Source organism: Cupressus sempervirens, chromosome 2 (assembly GCF_028749045.1).
Source record: "Cupressus sempervirens isolate cs-2001-9-10 chromosome 2, ASM2874904v1, whole genome shotgun sequence".
NCBI lineage: Eukaryota > Viridiplantae > Streptophyta > Pinopsida > Cupressales > Cupressaceae > Cupressus > Cupressus sempervirens.
In genome coordinates this window covers 380,860,455-380,877,060 of record NC_143119.1, presented here as the reverse complement: position 1 = coordinate 380,877,060, position 16,606 = coordinate 380,860,455, and the positions used below count along the sequence as shown (strand labels likewise).

Genomic DNA, 16,606 nt, shown 5'->3' with positions numbered 1-16,606 from the left:
TCCGCGGAGATTACAAGGCCGGACAGGAACTTCAGGAGCGACTGTGGAGAAGTGATCAAGGATATATAATAAGCCATTTTGTGGTGAAGAAGAGAAGGGTTCACCATCCGCGGAAAAGAGCAAACAGGACAGTATTTGTCGAGATGGGTAGGGAAACACTGCGCAAGGAAAGATAAGGAAACTCAGCCATGGGAAAGACTAAGTAAGCCACCAAGAAGAAGGAAGCATTCCGTGAAAATTGGCAATAACACAAAGTGCTGAAGCAAGATGCAAAGAAGGGAAAAGAAGCAAACAAAAAGAAAAAATCCTAACCGTTTTTTTCGTTTGTTACAATAAAAGACACAATAAGAGACGGTTAGACAATATGCATTCCGTAGGGAAGAGAAGGCATTGGAAAGACCAGTTGAAGAAAAATAGTATGGAAAAGAATGTGAGAGTGTTGGCTTCCGGAGTCCGAGTTGTAGGACCAAAAGCATCCAGTAGCAAGAAACAGAAGGTGAAGGTCAACCTGTCACACCTTGAAGTTCAGTTTGATGGGTTAAATGGCCGTCAGTGTCGGAGATGGTGGCAAGAGACTGCGGATACAAATTTAATCAAACAAATTATGATACGGGTGCAAGTACATTGGGCAATACAACTTCCATTGTTCTCCATTCAACTGTTTGAGTTGATCCTAAGAACTATGATAGAAATGTACAAGAACAGTAGAACAAGTACATTTTTGTACAAGAAGTAGTGTATGACAGTCTCTTTCAAACTGTGAGATTTCAGTAGGGTTTTTGGCATTCCTGGCCAAGGAGGTCGCAAATTTGGTACCAAGAATCACACGTTGCCGCAATAACACAAGGAATTTTGGGTAAACTTGGTGGCCCGCAACCTCACACTAGAGAAATTGGAGTCTATGGTGAAAGGTACCAAGAGCCGAGGCCTACGGTGAGATTTCATCCGAGAGGGCCATTGGAGATGTATTATGGATGTAATTAAAAGCAGGTTGATGGGGGCAAGTAGGGCCTCAGATATCGCCCTGCCTCAGATTACATTCACGAACGGCATCATGAATAGTACCGTGTATGATTGGGTCACGGTCCTTGTAGACAAGATGGGGAAGTTTATGACATTATAACATCGAACATTTTTCATGCCACATCATGCCATCAGCTTGTTTCTAGAAGCAGCCCTTCATAAAGTTCCAATAGACGACTTTGAAGTTCCAAGGGGGAAATTGGCACTAGGAAAACCTCCAGTATTCTACTTAAGGCATTTAGATACAGGTGGAACCACGGCCAGTTAGAAGAGGGTAATGCAAGAGTTGGAGGCATACGAGGACATGGACAATGTAAGGGAGGAAACCACAGAGAGCAATGGGGCCAATTTCAAGCAAATGAGTACCTTGGTAAAAGTTGGGAGCGATGCGACAGTCGAAGGGTCCACATTTTTCACCCCTCCCCAGTTGCCAACTTCGACACACTTGACAGCCACTACCTCGCTTATTCCTCCATTTGGCCAGAGGCATACACCAGTTATCATGACTCCAACGGCCACGACAAAAACCATAGATGTTATGACTCCACACAATGTTTTAGTAGATCCAATTGCACCAGCAACGCCAGTAGCAGAGAGTAGAGATGCATGTACCAGAGCCAGAACCTCAGGTTTGACTAGATGTGATCAGCTTTGACGCTGTGGTCACCATATCTTCATCTTTGTTGGCTGAGACCCAGCCAGCACAGCTAGCGCAGCCAGTTGGGAGCATTGAATCGTGTGAAATCAAGATAGTTTGACTATTTGAAAATGGCAATTCTAGGGCAGAATGTAGCTGTTTGTCAGACTTACGGTAACAGGATAACAACATTCAGCAATGGGAAAAGATTTGGATAAAAATGGGAAGGGCAATATGAAGCCACAAGAGCAATTAACTCAAAATTTTGAATCCGATATAAGAGCAAAAATTCTTGATATTTATGGGGAGTATAGAGAACTTCCTACTCGTTCAATGATTACATGGATTTGCATCTAGAGCAGCAAAATAAGACTCATATAGCGAAAAGAAAGTGTTTGGAATTGGTTCAGGATCTCCTTGCAAAAGACCAATGTAAAGATGGGTATGAAGAATTTCCAACTGGCCAAAATCATTAAATAAAGTGTCTTGAAAAAGAACAGTCAACTACCATTCATTTGCGGCCTTCTCGCAATCACGTAGATGTTACACAAGGTGCAAGTTTCTATGTTGGTGATTTGGAGGTTAGCTTTGACAAGCAGGTTAATAAGGTCGGTTGCACACGAGGTAATAACAGATTGGAATCTTTGTATAATGAACCATATATTTTCGATACCCATGACATGAATTTAGAGGAACAGTCTGAGATGACAGTGCAAGATGATGAACCACTTCAACATGACAATAATGAAATGTACACCCTAACTAACCAGCTGAAGGTTAGTGAAGACATGATTGTGGCACCTTTGGTACATTATGACAGCACTCACAAGATGGTTGAATATCTCTACAGGAAGGCTCAAAGGGAAGTGGAAGGAGTTTGGCCTATTGCTGATTTGTAGGTGGTCAAAACAGTTCTCAAAGCTATGAAATTAGAGTATTTATATTTGCTATCCGACAGGGATCATATTCTTAAGGTTGCCGAAATACATGCTGATTAGTCAAATAGAAAAAAGAATGAGATTGAGGAGCTCAACGAGGAGCTTAAGTATGCTCGTGAGGCATTGAATGAAACTCAATTTTCTCTTCAGAAAGTAAAAAATCAGATCAAGGTCATGAATCACTCTCGGGAAAATGAAGGAAGAGTGAGGCAGGAGTTTTTCCAAGAAGTCATTGATGAACTTGATAGTATTTGGCAGACGTATGACATGGATAGCTGCCCCAAACGATCAAGTATTAAAACTTCAAATCACATCCAGTTTGTAGACAACCCTTTGTTTGAATTAGATGCTGTTTGGTTTTCCGATAACCCACTTTTTCGAGGTAGAGAAGAGATTCAAATCAAGTTGTAGTTCTTAACAACAAAACTTGGTGAAAGGATGAGAGCAGAGAATTGACTACAGTTGTGCGTCATTGGATTAGTCCAGATAGGGTTCTTGATTTCACACCATACAGGAGTTGGTTGGATTATATACATCAGCCTTTGGATAGTTTTTGGTGTAGTATTGAGGAGAGTTATGTGTTGATCATAGGGAATGCTCTTTCAACTTCATTCTTATTCATAGTAACTATGTACTTGGAGGTTCTCCAAATTGAAGATGACAGTTTGGTATTTGTTGTGCCCAAGGTGTTACACTCAATTTTTTAGTGGTTTTTTTATTACATCTTCTATTTAGGTCGGGTTGTCATCATCTACTGAGTTATGCATAGTTCACTGACACATTTCTATCTTATCATATCGGCTGGTTATGACAACAGGATTTGGGATCCAGGTGTTGATCATATGTATTTATGGCTTGTTGAGGACCTGGTTGTAATTCTATTCAGTTTGAGGTTGGATACAATGATGATCAGAGTTGTACAGCTTACAGGTGCAGTGTTATTTCATAGAGTTATATGGGATCCAAGGATCCGGTTGCCGGATGGATTGCAGAGTGACACATTGCTTCGCAGGATGGTCGGATTTGTTTTCAGATTGGACCAGAGGGCTTCATGCAGACTCATATGGGATCCTAGTACTGATTGCTTGAGGACAAGCAATTTTAAGGAGGCGAGATTTGTAATGTCCCCTTTTTGGACATTAGAAATATTGAAGTCTAATTATATATAATGTTAAAATTGACTAGGAGAGCGTAGAGTCAAATTATAAAAAGGTTAGTTTAATGTTATAAAGAGGGCAAAAGGTCGAGGAATAAGACGAAAAGCTAGAGGGAAGTTGAAGAGTCACGAGGGAATAGGATGAAAGCCAGAGAGGAGTCAAAGAGTCTTAGTTTGTGTATTTTCAGATTTCAGTTCTCTCTTGCGAGAGTATTTGGAAAGCTTCAGCTTTCAGCTAGTATGAGGATGTAGCCCCTTGTGTCAACAGACAATAAATGCAAACCCATTGTCCAAGGAGACATCAATTCAGGTGTTTCATATGTGCTTATAGGTTCTTATTCTAGTATTCCAATCTAACTATTAATCTATATTTAAGATTGAATTTTTTAGTGTTGGTTATTGTATTGTTGTTGTATAATGCAATAACGTGTTTATAGAGTTGTATAAGAGTTTACTGGTTTTATATTATTGTTTTGTAATGCACTTTCATATGTTCAAATCCTGAATAGTATCTTGGAAAGAACGGTTATTTTCTTGTGGGGAATCCGTTGGTTTTATTGTTGTATCGTATGTATCATATTATATCTGCCTATGTTTGAGTGTTGAATATTATATTCAAGAAGTAGTTGGGTACATATTGTTTAGAGTTTCTACTGGTCTCATTTGAGTTTGGTAATATATCTACATATTTTAGTTCAGAACATATTTTGGGGAATGATCAAACAAATATCCGGTTAGGGATATTTCACCTTCCCAAATCTAACAGATGTGTTTTGGCTTGAAGAATTTGTTGGGTCCATATTGCAGTTTCAAGAACCTCGTGGTCGAATCCAGAGCATTGAAGAAGTCAAGTGTACCTATGTTTTGTCAAGTTTGGTTGTGCTTTGCCAAATCTACAAGGGTTTTAAAAGTGTAAAGATGGCTAATCCAAGAGGTCACTATTCTTTAGAGTATTGGAGGGCCAAATTGACATCAAAATTACATTAGGAAGCTAATTGGACAAATTTTGACTATGAGTTCATCACTATTAGGCACTTATGTTTCCGGGACAAACAAATTTTTGCCCATGCAAACCATACGAGCCCCCGAGTGTGAAGGTATGCTATCATGATTTTTTGTCTAAAAATATTTTACTTTTTTGCACTTATCTCTATGGGGTGAAATATATTTTGCTAGGGCAGATATTATTCTAGCAAAGAAAAACTCAGAATAATTAAATTTTCCTCAATTGGCCTATTTGTACCACCAAATCTATAGGTTTTGACGATTCGTGTACCCAATTATCGACCTATGAAGGTTTTTCCTTATCGATCAGTATTTATTTCATTGGACAGCTTTACCACTTTAGCCCAACTTGGCACAGTGGATTCCCCTATCCTGTCACTGTCAACCCATACCTCTTCAGACTCTTGGCAGATTTAACACATTGCAATGGTGGGCAATGCTTCTTTTTTGTGTCCCTCAGCCCTATCATCACATTCGTAACACACCCCAATACATGCTTACTTTGGAGCTAGTTTTCACCCCCCTGCATGGCATAAGAGGATTATTTCCATTTTGGCATAACTTTTTCCTATAGAAGCAAAAATCTTCAAACAAACTATTGCTGGAAAGCTAATTCTGATGGTGCAGGTGATTTTCATAAATTTCATTGTTTGAGCACTACTTTTTCTGTTTTAGGGCAGATCTTTAGATTTGGCTCTTGAGCTCATAACCTTTACCACAGATTTTTCCAATTTTTACAATGTTGGAAGTATATTGAGGAGCGCTTTCAAGCCATCCATGCGCTTTTCCGATCTTTGTCTCAACTATATGTTTGCTTCAATTTTTCTGTTTTACATTCTAGAGGCTTACTTGGACACTTTGACAGTTAAGCAAGTGTTGTCTTAATCTAATAACTTTATTTTAGCTATATTTCACGTAATTGATCTATGATTTATCATTTGAGAAGTGTATCATTGTTGTATTCATGGGTTATTCAACTCATTCTTCTATAATTCCTTTGACTAAGAACAATTATGACTCTTGGTAAAACAATATTGTAACACATTGTAGGTGGCTTAATGTTTTGTCTCATGTTTAGGGGTACATTCCTAAGCCAAAGACACAATCTAAGAAATTTGTTTGGGGTAATAAGAATGATCGTCTTGTAGGATTAATTGGTTGTAGTTTCTATAATTAGACTTTGGGAATTAGTGTTAGAGTGGGGTTGTCATTTCACCAAAAGACCGATCTATCAATGCGCCATACAACCACTCAACTTATAGTACACGGGAGGTGGTTAAGCCCTTGTGAAAAATCCCAACGGAAGCGCTAAACAAATTTCTATCAATCTCCCCCTCAACGTTACCCGAGGGTCTGAGAATTTGAACTTGTGACCAAGTTCTGATACCACTTTTCAAGTACTCTATCTACACATTGTCTTCTGTAAATCATAAATAACTCTCACAACTCTTCATCTGTGCTTATTCTTACATGGATTGCATCAATTGTTCACACTTCTCCCCCATTGATATAACTCAATGTGCTTCGTCTTTCTTTAGTATATCTCTTCCCATTGCACACTCTCCCCCATTCATAGGAGATGTTTTTCATGCAATCTCTCCCCATTGACATCATTTACAAAGGCATCATTATGACAATCAACTACTTAAAGTCTACAACCAATTTGTGTCCAAAGACACTGTTTCATACCAACTAACAAGAGTCCTTGATGACTTTGCTCAAACACAGATACTCCCCCATACAGGAAGCATCAGCATTCAGTCTAGATAAACAATAGTGCTCTGTAACACTGGACTAATGCAATCTTTGCATCATCTACTCAGAAGTAGGCAGGGGCATAACCTCAAGCATACCTCGCAAATACTCAAATGTATCCTTAGGCAAAGGCTCTGTAAAAATATCTACAATCTGCTCTTCTGTATTAACATACTCTAATTTGATTTCTTTCTCCGCAACTATCTCTCTTACAACATGATACTTAATGCATATATGATTAATCTTAGAATGTAACACAAGATTCTTAGACATACTTATTGTACTTGTGTTATCACAATGTATGATAATAGGTTCTGAAAACTCTATCCCAATATCTTTCAACATCTATTTCATCCACATGATCTGACTACAATTGTTTGTTGCTGCTACATACTCTGCTTCTGATGTACTCTATGAAATACAATCTTGTTTCTTGCTTAGCCAAGAAAGCAATCTTCCACCAAGGAAAAATGCTCCACCACTTGTACTCTTTCTGTCATCCGTACTGCCTGCCCAATGTGCAACAAAATATGCACATATAGTAAAGTCATTTGATCTATCATAGCACAAGCCAAAATCAAGTGTACCCTTCAAATATCTGAATATTCTTTTTACTATTGCATAGTGTGATTCCTTAGGGTCTACTTGAAATCTTGCTACTGTACCAACTACATTTTCTATATCTGGTCTTGTGTAAGTTAGTTATTGCAACCTCCAATCATGGATTTGTACTTTTTCTGCTCAACTATAGATGCCTCATATTTGCTAGATAACTTGTGATCAATTATCATAGTTGTACCAACAAGCTTACAACTCTCCAAGACAAATCTCTTCAACAAGTCTTTCAAATAGTTAGTCTATGATAGGAAAATACCATCACTATTCTGTACAATCTATAAACCTAAGAAATATTTCATCTCACCAATCATACTCATCTCAAATTCATTCTTCATTTCATCAACAAATTTGTCACTTTCTTTATCATTACCTCCAAAGATTATGTCATCCACAAATATCAGAATAATCAATAAGACATCTTCAATTTCTTTCAAATATAAGTTACTATCTGCAGTACCTTTCGCAAATCCCAAATTTGCCAAATACTTGTCTAACCTCACATACAAGGTTCTAGGTGTTTGTTTCAGTCCATACAATGCTTTCTTCAACTTGCACACCATGTCTCCTTTTGTCAAAGGAAATCTTTCAAGCTGCTCAATGTAGACTTCTTCAAGTTCTCCATTCAAAAATGTTGACTTCATATCCATCTGATACACTTTGGACTTTTTACTTGCTGCATAAGCCAAGAAAATTTCTTATTGCTTCAATTTTGGCAACAGGTGCAAATGTCTTTTCATAATCTATACCTTCTTCCCGTGAATATCCTTTGCATACCAATCTAGCTTTATTTCTTGCAACTTCTCCTTGTTCATTCATCTTGTTTCTAAAAACCCATTTAGTTCCTATAACATTCTTATCTTTAGGTCTAAGAACCAATTCCCATGTCTCATTCTTCACAATTTGAGCTAGTTCTTCCTTCATTTCTTGAATCCAATGATCATCCTTGCATGCTTCATTTGTATTCTATTGTTGGGGTGAAGCCAGGGCTGTTGCCATCGATTAGCTATTCTGGAGCATGCCTTGTTCAACCCCTCTTCGGTTCAACCTGAGAAATCAAACATAATTCTTCATGTACTCTATTTCTTGTCATAACTCCTATTTCTTTGCTTCCAATAATCTGATTAGTAAGCTAATTCTTTGTCTAATTCCTATTAGGTGTAGGTGTTAGTAACTCAATTATTACTTCTCTAGGTTGATATCTTGGTTCTTCTCTCTGTTCCACAACTTGACAAGGGCTTAACTGCCTCCTATGTACTATAAGTTGAGTGGTTCTATCGGGCATTGACAAATCAGTCTTTTGGTGCAACAGCAACCCCACTCTAACAAGTGGTATCAGAGCACTATTGTTTATCTGAACTAAATGTTGATGCTTCTTGTATGGGGGAGTATTTGTGTTTGAGCAAAGTCATCAAGGACTCTTGGTAGCTGGTATGAAACAATGTCTTTGGACACTTAAACTGGTTGAAGACTTTGAGCAGTTGATTGGCATAATGATGCCTTTGTCATTGATGTCAATGGGGGAGAGATTACATGAAAACATCTCCTACGAATGGGGAAGAGTGTGTGATGAGGAAGAGATATACTAAAGAAAGACGAAGCACATTGAGTTATATCAATGGGGTAAAAGTGTGAACAATTGATGCATCCGTGTAAGAATAAGGAAGCACAAATGGGGAGTTCTTCCTATGAGTTTCAGATTTGATTGATAAAGAGGATTTGAAAAGATGAGAGCAACAATAGCAACAGAGTTGGATTTAGTATTCTTGGAACTTAGATGTTTTTCATCTTTGTTGCCATCAATGATAAACTCAGTCATGAATGCAACACGTCAATCATACCAACAATCTTCCCAAATGCTCTTTCAATGCTTAGGATACTCCCCAAAGGAATACCATCAGAATTCATGCTAACAATTAGGTGCTCAGGCACAATTTCGACCAAGATTTGGGAGATGTTTGGAGATCCACATATTCCTTCATTTCCAAATGATCCTACTTCATATTGCCTCATTGCACTTGATGATGTTGAAAATCTTGCCTTTAATGACATGATCCAAAGATTTCTCCTACATCTCCCTCCAATCGAGATCACACATTCATCTTTTGTCGGTGAATCACATTACTACCAATAATTCATTGCAGCATCAGTTTGTATTCCTAATTGGGATTCTTACTTGTCATACATTGCTTCATATTTAAGGAATATTACAATTTCGATTCGAGGATCCAATTAGAGGATTTCTCTCTTTTTATGGCATTCTTGGCCCAACTATTGCCACTTCATCTTTGTGTAGGAGCTTGTTCAAAATCAGTTTCCATTTGTTCTTTGTTTGTCACCTTCTATCATGATTAAGCATGTAACTAATTGATTTGTTGCATTTTCATCAGTCAAGGACTTGCCACACATGAGCAAATTTCAGAGACATCATCCTACATTTAGATTCCATTTCCTACCAATTCCTATCCAAAATGGGAAGCAATCCTACATTTGTACTTGGTTTATCTCATTCTCAAGGGGGAAATGTTGTTTGTAGGCACTCATTTATGCTTTGTCTTCAAGAGCTCGTGATTTTACAAGATTGCAATGTCCCCTTTTGATAAATTGCTGATATTTTTACCTCTTTTCTATCAACAAGTAGTGAATAATCCTTATTAGACTGAACCTTCGGATTTATTGTTTTGTGTTCACTTAGAATGGATTCTATATCTTATTTCTTCTCTTACAGGGTGCCTTATCCATATATATATATATAGATTCCACTTCCTACCAATTCCTATCCAAGATGGGAAGCAATCCTACATTTCTACTTGGTTTATCTCCTTCTCAAGGGGGTAAATGTTGTTTGTAGGCATTCAATTATGCTTTTCCTTCAAGAGATCGTCATTTTACAGGATTGCAATCTCCCCTTTTGAGAATCACTGATTTTTTTACCCCTTTGATATCAACAAGTAGTAATAATCCTTATTAGGATTGAACCTTCAGATATATTGTTTTGTATTCACTTACAATGGATTATATATCTTAGTTCTTCTCTTCAATTGTTGTTCTTCAGTTGCTGGTGTTCTCAATGCTTTTTTCTTCTCAAATGACATCTCCCAATGTGAGAAAGAGATACCTCTTCATATTCACCCGCCTTAGTATTCATATTCGTGTTCCTCCACATTCTTCACCTACTCTTTAGTCGCCTCATCTCATCCCCTCCACTACCCAACCCCCCACTCGCTTCTGCTTCATCGACGGTGATAGTGAGTTGTTTTCTTTTCATCTTTCCAGACTCCTCATTCCCAAGTGTTTTGCTGATTCCTATGAGGCCTCATCCATGTTTGATATGCTTGCTTCGGCCATTTGGAAATCTGCCATCCTTTCCATACCTCACCGTCCTTTCTCCCTTCATTGCAAGCGTTGTAATACTTGCCCTATGATGGTTTGATGATGACTGTAAAGCTTTTCATCGCTCTTTGCGTGCCGCCTTTGAGACTCACTCCCCTGACCTCACTCACCTTCGATTGTCCTATCTTCGTCTTCTTCGCTGCAAGAAACATTCCTTTACTACCTCGCAGTATAAATCCCTTTGCTCCATGTCGATCTGTAATCCTCAGCTTTTCTAGCACGCCCTTTTCCCTCATTGTACTCCATCTTCTATTCTTGACTTTCGCTCCCTAACCTCTCACACCACGGCTCTTTATGACATTCCTGGGCAACCTTCTATTCATCCCATCCCGCCTCCTTTCTCCCACTTGTTCACCCCCTCTCACGTTTGCGAGGCCATCAGATCTATGAGATGCAACTGAGCGACAGATGAGGAGGAGGAGGGGTTTCAAGCTAAACTTTTCAAGTTTGGGGCCTCCATCTATTCTCTTTAATAAAGTGATTTGTACAGGCTTTCCGATTTCCTAGTCCAGGCATCTGATTTATCCAATTCATAAGACCAGTTTTGCTTCTAACCCTAGGAATTATAGGACTATCATGATCGGACATACATTTGCCAAACTGTATGTCACAGCCCTCAATGCTATGTTATCTAGACAGCTTGATAGGAAAGGTTGCAGAGCTAGAGGTCAGGTTGGTTTTCGTGCTGATTATCAGACCATGGATCATATTTTCACCTTACAGGCTATTATTGAGGAGGCTAGATACAAATCGGAGAAATTTTACTGTTGCTTTGTTGATTTTCGCAAGGCCTTTGACTCTGTTCCTAGGATGGCTTTATTTCAAAGGCTTTTGAAGGTTGGGATCTCTACGATGTTACTTAATGCTATCATGAGACTATACCAAACTGTGGTGGGTAGATTCAGGACTCCAGATGGTTTCACAGATCTAATCCATAGTACTATTGGTGTTAAGCAAGGATGCCCTCTCTCCCCCACCCTATTGAGTTTGTACATTGATGAGCTTGAGGATTTCCTTTTAAAATCTTCGCTCCCTGGAGACAGTTGCTAGTTACACCAAGTCTTGATTCCATTCTTCTTTTTGTAGATGATGTCATTCTTCTTGCTTCTTCTCTAAAGAGTTTACCGAGACTTTTAGATGGTTTGGCTTCTTTTGTGTTCAGAGACAGCTTGCAGTTAACCTGGGTAAGACTCATGTTATGGTATTTAATTGCTTAAAGACTTCTCATCTTCACTTCTTTTTTCAGGGATAGGAAATTGAGATTGCTTTGTCTTATATGTATCTTGGAGTGAAGTTTTCTGGGCCCCGCATCAATATGAGACTGGCTATTCAGTCCAGCGTTAGTAAGGGTATGGCTTCTCTTGCTATGCTTGAGAAACAGTGTTTCAGACACCATTTTCGGGACACCTCGTCCAAGCTTTACCTTTTGGACTCTCTTGTTTGGCCAACTGTTCTTTATGTCTCTATGGTTTGAGGGCCTTCTTTCCTTCATTCTGATTGGGCCTCGATCGAGCGGGTGCAAACTTTGCTTCTCTGACGCATCATCAGATGTTACAGGTTTACTCCCCACAATATTATTTTTGCTAAGTTTGGTGGTTATCCTTTCACTCTTGTAGCCATATTTGATCTAGTTTGGTTCCTTCAACGCCTATGTGGTTTTGCGGATTTACTTGATGAACGTGATAGATACTCCTATCTAGCATATTGCTCTTCTGTTGCTACTACGAGTTCTGATACTAGTTCTCAGGCTTATTGCTAGTATGCTCAAGCATCTTCTCTGCTGAGCTCAATTGGAATTGATATTGATCACCTTCCTCCTTATCAATTCTCATTGAATGCTCATGTTCATCTCCTCCCATCTCGACAAGAGTTGAATGAGCATGTCAGGCTTGATATTTACAAACAATACATTACCACTTCCTGGACTAACCCTCATAGTGGTTTACATCCTAGAATGGCCTTTTATGCGGAGCATTTTCTGGAGATTAGTGATGGGATTATTGTATTGTTCGTCCTAGTTATCTTTCTCAACGGTGTGTCATGCTCTGCGTATTTCTCTGGGGTCATTCAAAGTTGGTTCTCACCTTCTTCGTGCTCAGATAGATCATCATATTGAGTACGGGGAATGTATCTATAAGCTGTGTACTCTTGATGAGATTGAGATGGAGAATCACTTTATCTTTTGGTGCCCTATCTTTTATGAGATCAGAGGGAGATTTCATTGTTTGTTCCGTAACTATTGTTCTCTCTCAGCCTTTTCCATTATTGTGACCAGCGATGTCTTGCTCTTTATCTTCAACAGGCTACTTTACTCTATGCCAGTACTCTACAGTCTCTACTTCCTCACCAACATACCTCTGATCAGCTTATTACTGCCTTCTTCACGCCCTTATCTCCTTTACGGGGTGTGAAAAGGTCGTCTAGTTCTTCTAATTCTATTAGTCATTCCAGATTTGTCAGGCCCCGCAACGGTTATTTACGTCAACAACACTCTTCCACAAGCTCACTGCGACAATCCAAGGCTCCTATCTACTCACAATCTTATCCTTCTGTGGCTGATTTCTTTTTGCCAAGGAAAGACTCCTAGTCTTTGCCTTGGCCTCTCTCTCTTGTTTCTTGTTTCACTTTTCCTTGACACCATTTGCTGCTCTTGTTGTTGTCAACTTCTTGGTTGTAGCTCTCAGTCCCATAGACCTGTTGTGGTCTTTTTTTGGAAATTATTATTATTATCTTATGTTATCAACATGTGTTCCCTTTTGTAATGTTTAGAACCTTTCACAATTACCTCCCAATTGCAACTGTTCATCATTTTTGCCCTTTCAGAGAGTCGCAATCTTTCATAATTACCACCCTTTGAAAGAGTCAGACTTTCATCATTTCTACCCTTTAAAAGAGATTTCCGTTCCTTCCTTCTTCCATTAATCCTTCCTTGACTTCTAGGCTCCAATCATTCTTCCTTCCTCCATATCCCCTTTCAATTGAAGATATCTTCTCCCTTTTATATCTCATAATTGAGGGAATCACAACTTCTATATCTTCTCCCTTTTATATATCTTATTTATTTAAATCTTATTTTTGTCTGTTGTTAAATCCTATGTCAAAAAGGGGATATAACAAGGATATTGTACATTGTGGGTGGGATATGTACTTTGCCTCTTCCTATGGGGTTTCTTAATTGTGTATTCAAGATGGATGTACTCCTTCGGGAGTATCATTGAGCTCTCCATACATTATCCTTTACTGCTAGTAACTTTCTCTCTTTTGGAGAGGATTTTTGTCACACTGGACTTCAAGAAAGTTAATTTGGTCTTGCAGTGTCCCAGTGTTGAGAAGTGTCACCAATCTACTACTCTACCCACATTTGAATTCAACAATATAGCTTCATATATATTATACAAGATCAAATAAACTTTGTTGTGGAGATACAATTGAAACATTAAAAAATTATAAGTATAGTTGATGGTAAATAATAAATAGTTTAGGTAACAGATAATATTGATTGTCCAATAATGCATTTAACTATAAAATTGCATGTATAAACTTAAACAATTAAGATGTTAACAATTGGCTATATCAAGCAACTTGAATAACAATTGGCTTTATCAAGCAACTTGAATAATATGTTGATGCCCCTGAATAACTCATCCCCGTGTAAGTAGAGATTTAAACAAAAGTTTACGGAACCTAAATTTTAAAGGTAATGCTTTGTTCCAATCTCTAAACAAATAAAATAACACCACATTTTCTCTGCTCATGCCAACCCCTTTTTTTATTCAAGGAAAGATTTTTATCCTTCGAATTCCAGAGTCCAAGCTTGATGAAACTAAAGTCACTATATATCTCTTAAGAATAAATGCACACTGTGTCAATATAGAAGGGTAATAAAAATTGCAATGATGTTAGCAAGGGTGGATTGTCATATTACTTGGACATCACATCAATTTGATGGTGTTCACTATGGAGTCGTCTATATTTCAGTCATGCTAAATGATTGCTGGGATTAGTTAATTGTGTAAAAGTGCTCAAAGCTCTGTGGAATGAACTTGAAGCTCCCCAGAATGTATCTGAGCCTAGCACACTTGGAATTTTGAAACAAAAAGTTGCAAAAATAAAATGCCTTCCTTCAGAAAAAAATAATTCCTTCTGGCATTTGTTTGCCATAGATATGCTTAGAAAGAAAATATTAGAAATTATATTTTCATTTCATCCAGGATAACTTTGAAATTACCAAGAGCCTGACATGAAAAGTATTTATCTGTGCCTCACTTACTATTGATGAGCTTTACTGTTAGATTGTCCTTGCCTGTAACACCTTAGTGAATGTGTGCATCAATTAAAGTAAACTATGAGAGTGATTTGAAAAGCCGATCAAAACAATTTTCAACATTGGAAATCATGTTAATGGGAAAATTTCAGAAAAATGGTAGGTCGATATTGGACAGAGTAATTGAAAAAGCTTGCATTTTGAAAAAAAAAATTGTTACCTACCATGGCAGGTAATAATTATATTGGTGAATTTGGTTTGAATGAATGACGGTGAAAAAAAGAAAAATTGAAGATACAAACACCTATACAACCCTCCAATAGAAAAGTAAAACACTGGAAAACACATTCAACTAATCAAAAAGCATGATGGTCCAACACCAAAAATGCTGAGACAGAGCATATTCCTTCAATTTCCTGCTACATGGTAATTTAAAATATCATTTACAGATAGAGTACCTCATCAATGGACAATTGATCAACTTTTTCTTTCGCAATCTCTTCACATCGAACAGTTGCAACCATAACCTATTACAAACCCAAAGTCAAATGGTAGTAATCAAAACAAAAATGATGAAAAACAGAATGGTAATCATTTGTCAAAATATCATAATACACTCAAAGAGTTGGAACCTTATGAGCAGGCAAGTCAAGGTCCTTATTTTCTTTGATGATTTTCCAAATTTGATGTATGCTAAATGGAAAACCAGATCCAGGAACAACTGCTCTTCTGTCACCAGCAAGTCCACCCGGTGCAATGGAGTTGAAAAAACGTTGTCTGAGGAAAGCAACCTAGGCAAATATAGCACTGCTAATGATCACAGAGATGAAACTCTAGATAAAGGACTGGTTATCATCAAGGAATAAACTAAACTGTATTATACAAACATGAGACATGCTGATAAACCTTTCACTGAACTCTTAAGGAATGAATTCCTATAGAAATATAAAATAATCAAATAAGAAATGGAACTAAACACAGCTACTGACTAATTTTCAAAAGCTTTCAGAATGTAGCTTCAACATGGATAGAATTGTGTAACAAGGTAATCCAAAACCCAGCCGGTTTCGCATTTATTAAACTGAAATTGCAAGTTATGATTTTGAGATTTGCCCAGTGGTACATAAGAGAGTTCTACAATAAGCAACACTTATTACCTGCTCTTTGAAAAGTTCTTCTTTCTCCTCATAACTTGACAAAGCTGTAACTTCAACCTATATACAATCAATACAGGAGCTGTTTACTGTAATGGACATCTATTTAACATTGTACAAATAGAGCACCAAAATCCTGTTCATATCATTTTTAGGGAAAAAGGTAAATATACATACATTGAAAAACTCACTAAGCGGTGTCTCTCTGTGTTTTGGTGGTTTTGTAACAGAGTTCCAAATCTGTATACGAAATTTATGATCAGTATAATGTCTAAAAGTAAAATGTCAAAATGAATATAAAAATTCATAAAAGATTCACCTTCTGAATATCTTCTCGAAGAATGGGCTCCAGAACTTCTAAAGGTGTCTATAAATAATAGAACCAGAAATTCGTTACAAGCAAATCAACACATTTAAACTAAAAAGTGAAGTTCAAAACTAGATGAGCAAATCGCCATTCACATAGTGTCCTTGAACAACAAAAAGGGGCTGTCAGAGGTGGAAAAATAAAATGTGCACCTTGGTCTTATCCCTAATGACAAAAAGTAAAGTCGTCCTTCGTGGACTAAATAAACGCATCATGACCTATCAAAAATGAAGAAACATGAGTCAACAAAAGCATCAAAACCTCACTCCAACAACTTCCAAAGACAATATACCACAAAA

The 16,606-nt window shown here is 37.7% G+C and overlaps 1 protein-coding gene across 6 annotated transcripts in view; it reads right to left on the bottom strand.

The window, feature by feature from the left end:
- The window catches only part of LOC149572725 (protein ROOT HAIR DEFECTIVE 3-like), a 222,895-nt gene that overhangs the window by 82,021 nt on the left and 124,268 nt on the right, over positions 1 to 16,606 (bottom strand). For all 6 annotated transcript variants that reach the window (XM_089813819.1, XM_089813818.1, XM_089813817.1 and 3 more), the window contains 6 exons: positions 16,460 to 16,525; positions 16,260 to 16,307; positions 16,118 to 16,180; positions 15,944 to 16,000; positions 15,419 to 15,577; positions 15,245 to 15,313 (listed from right to left, as the gene is read on the bottom strand). In XM_089813819.1, the coding sequence (XP_089669945.1) occupies positions 15,245 to 15,313; positions 15,419 to 15,577; positions 15,944 to 16,000; positions 16,118 to 16,180; positions 16,260 to 16,307; positions 16,460 to 16,525 (462 nt within the window). The remainder of the gene's footprint in view (positions 1 to 15,244; positions 15,314 to 15,418; positions 15,578 to 15,943; positions 16,001 to 16,117; positions 16,181 to 16,259; positions 16,308 to 16,459; positions 16,526 to 16,606) is intronic.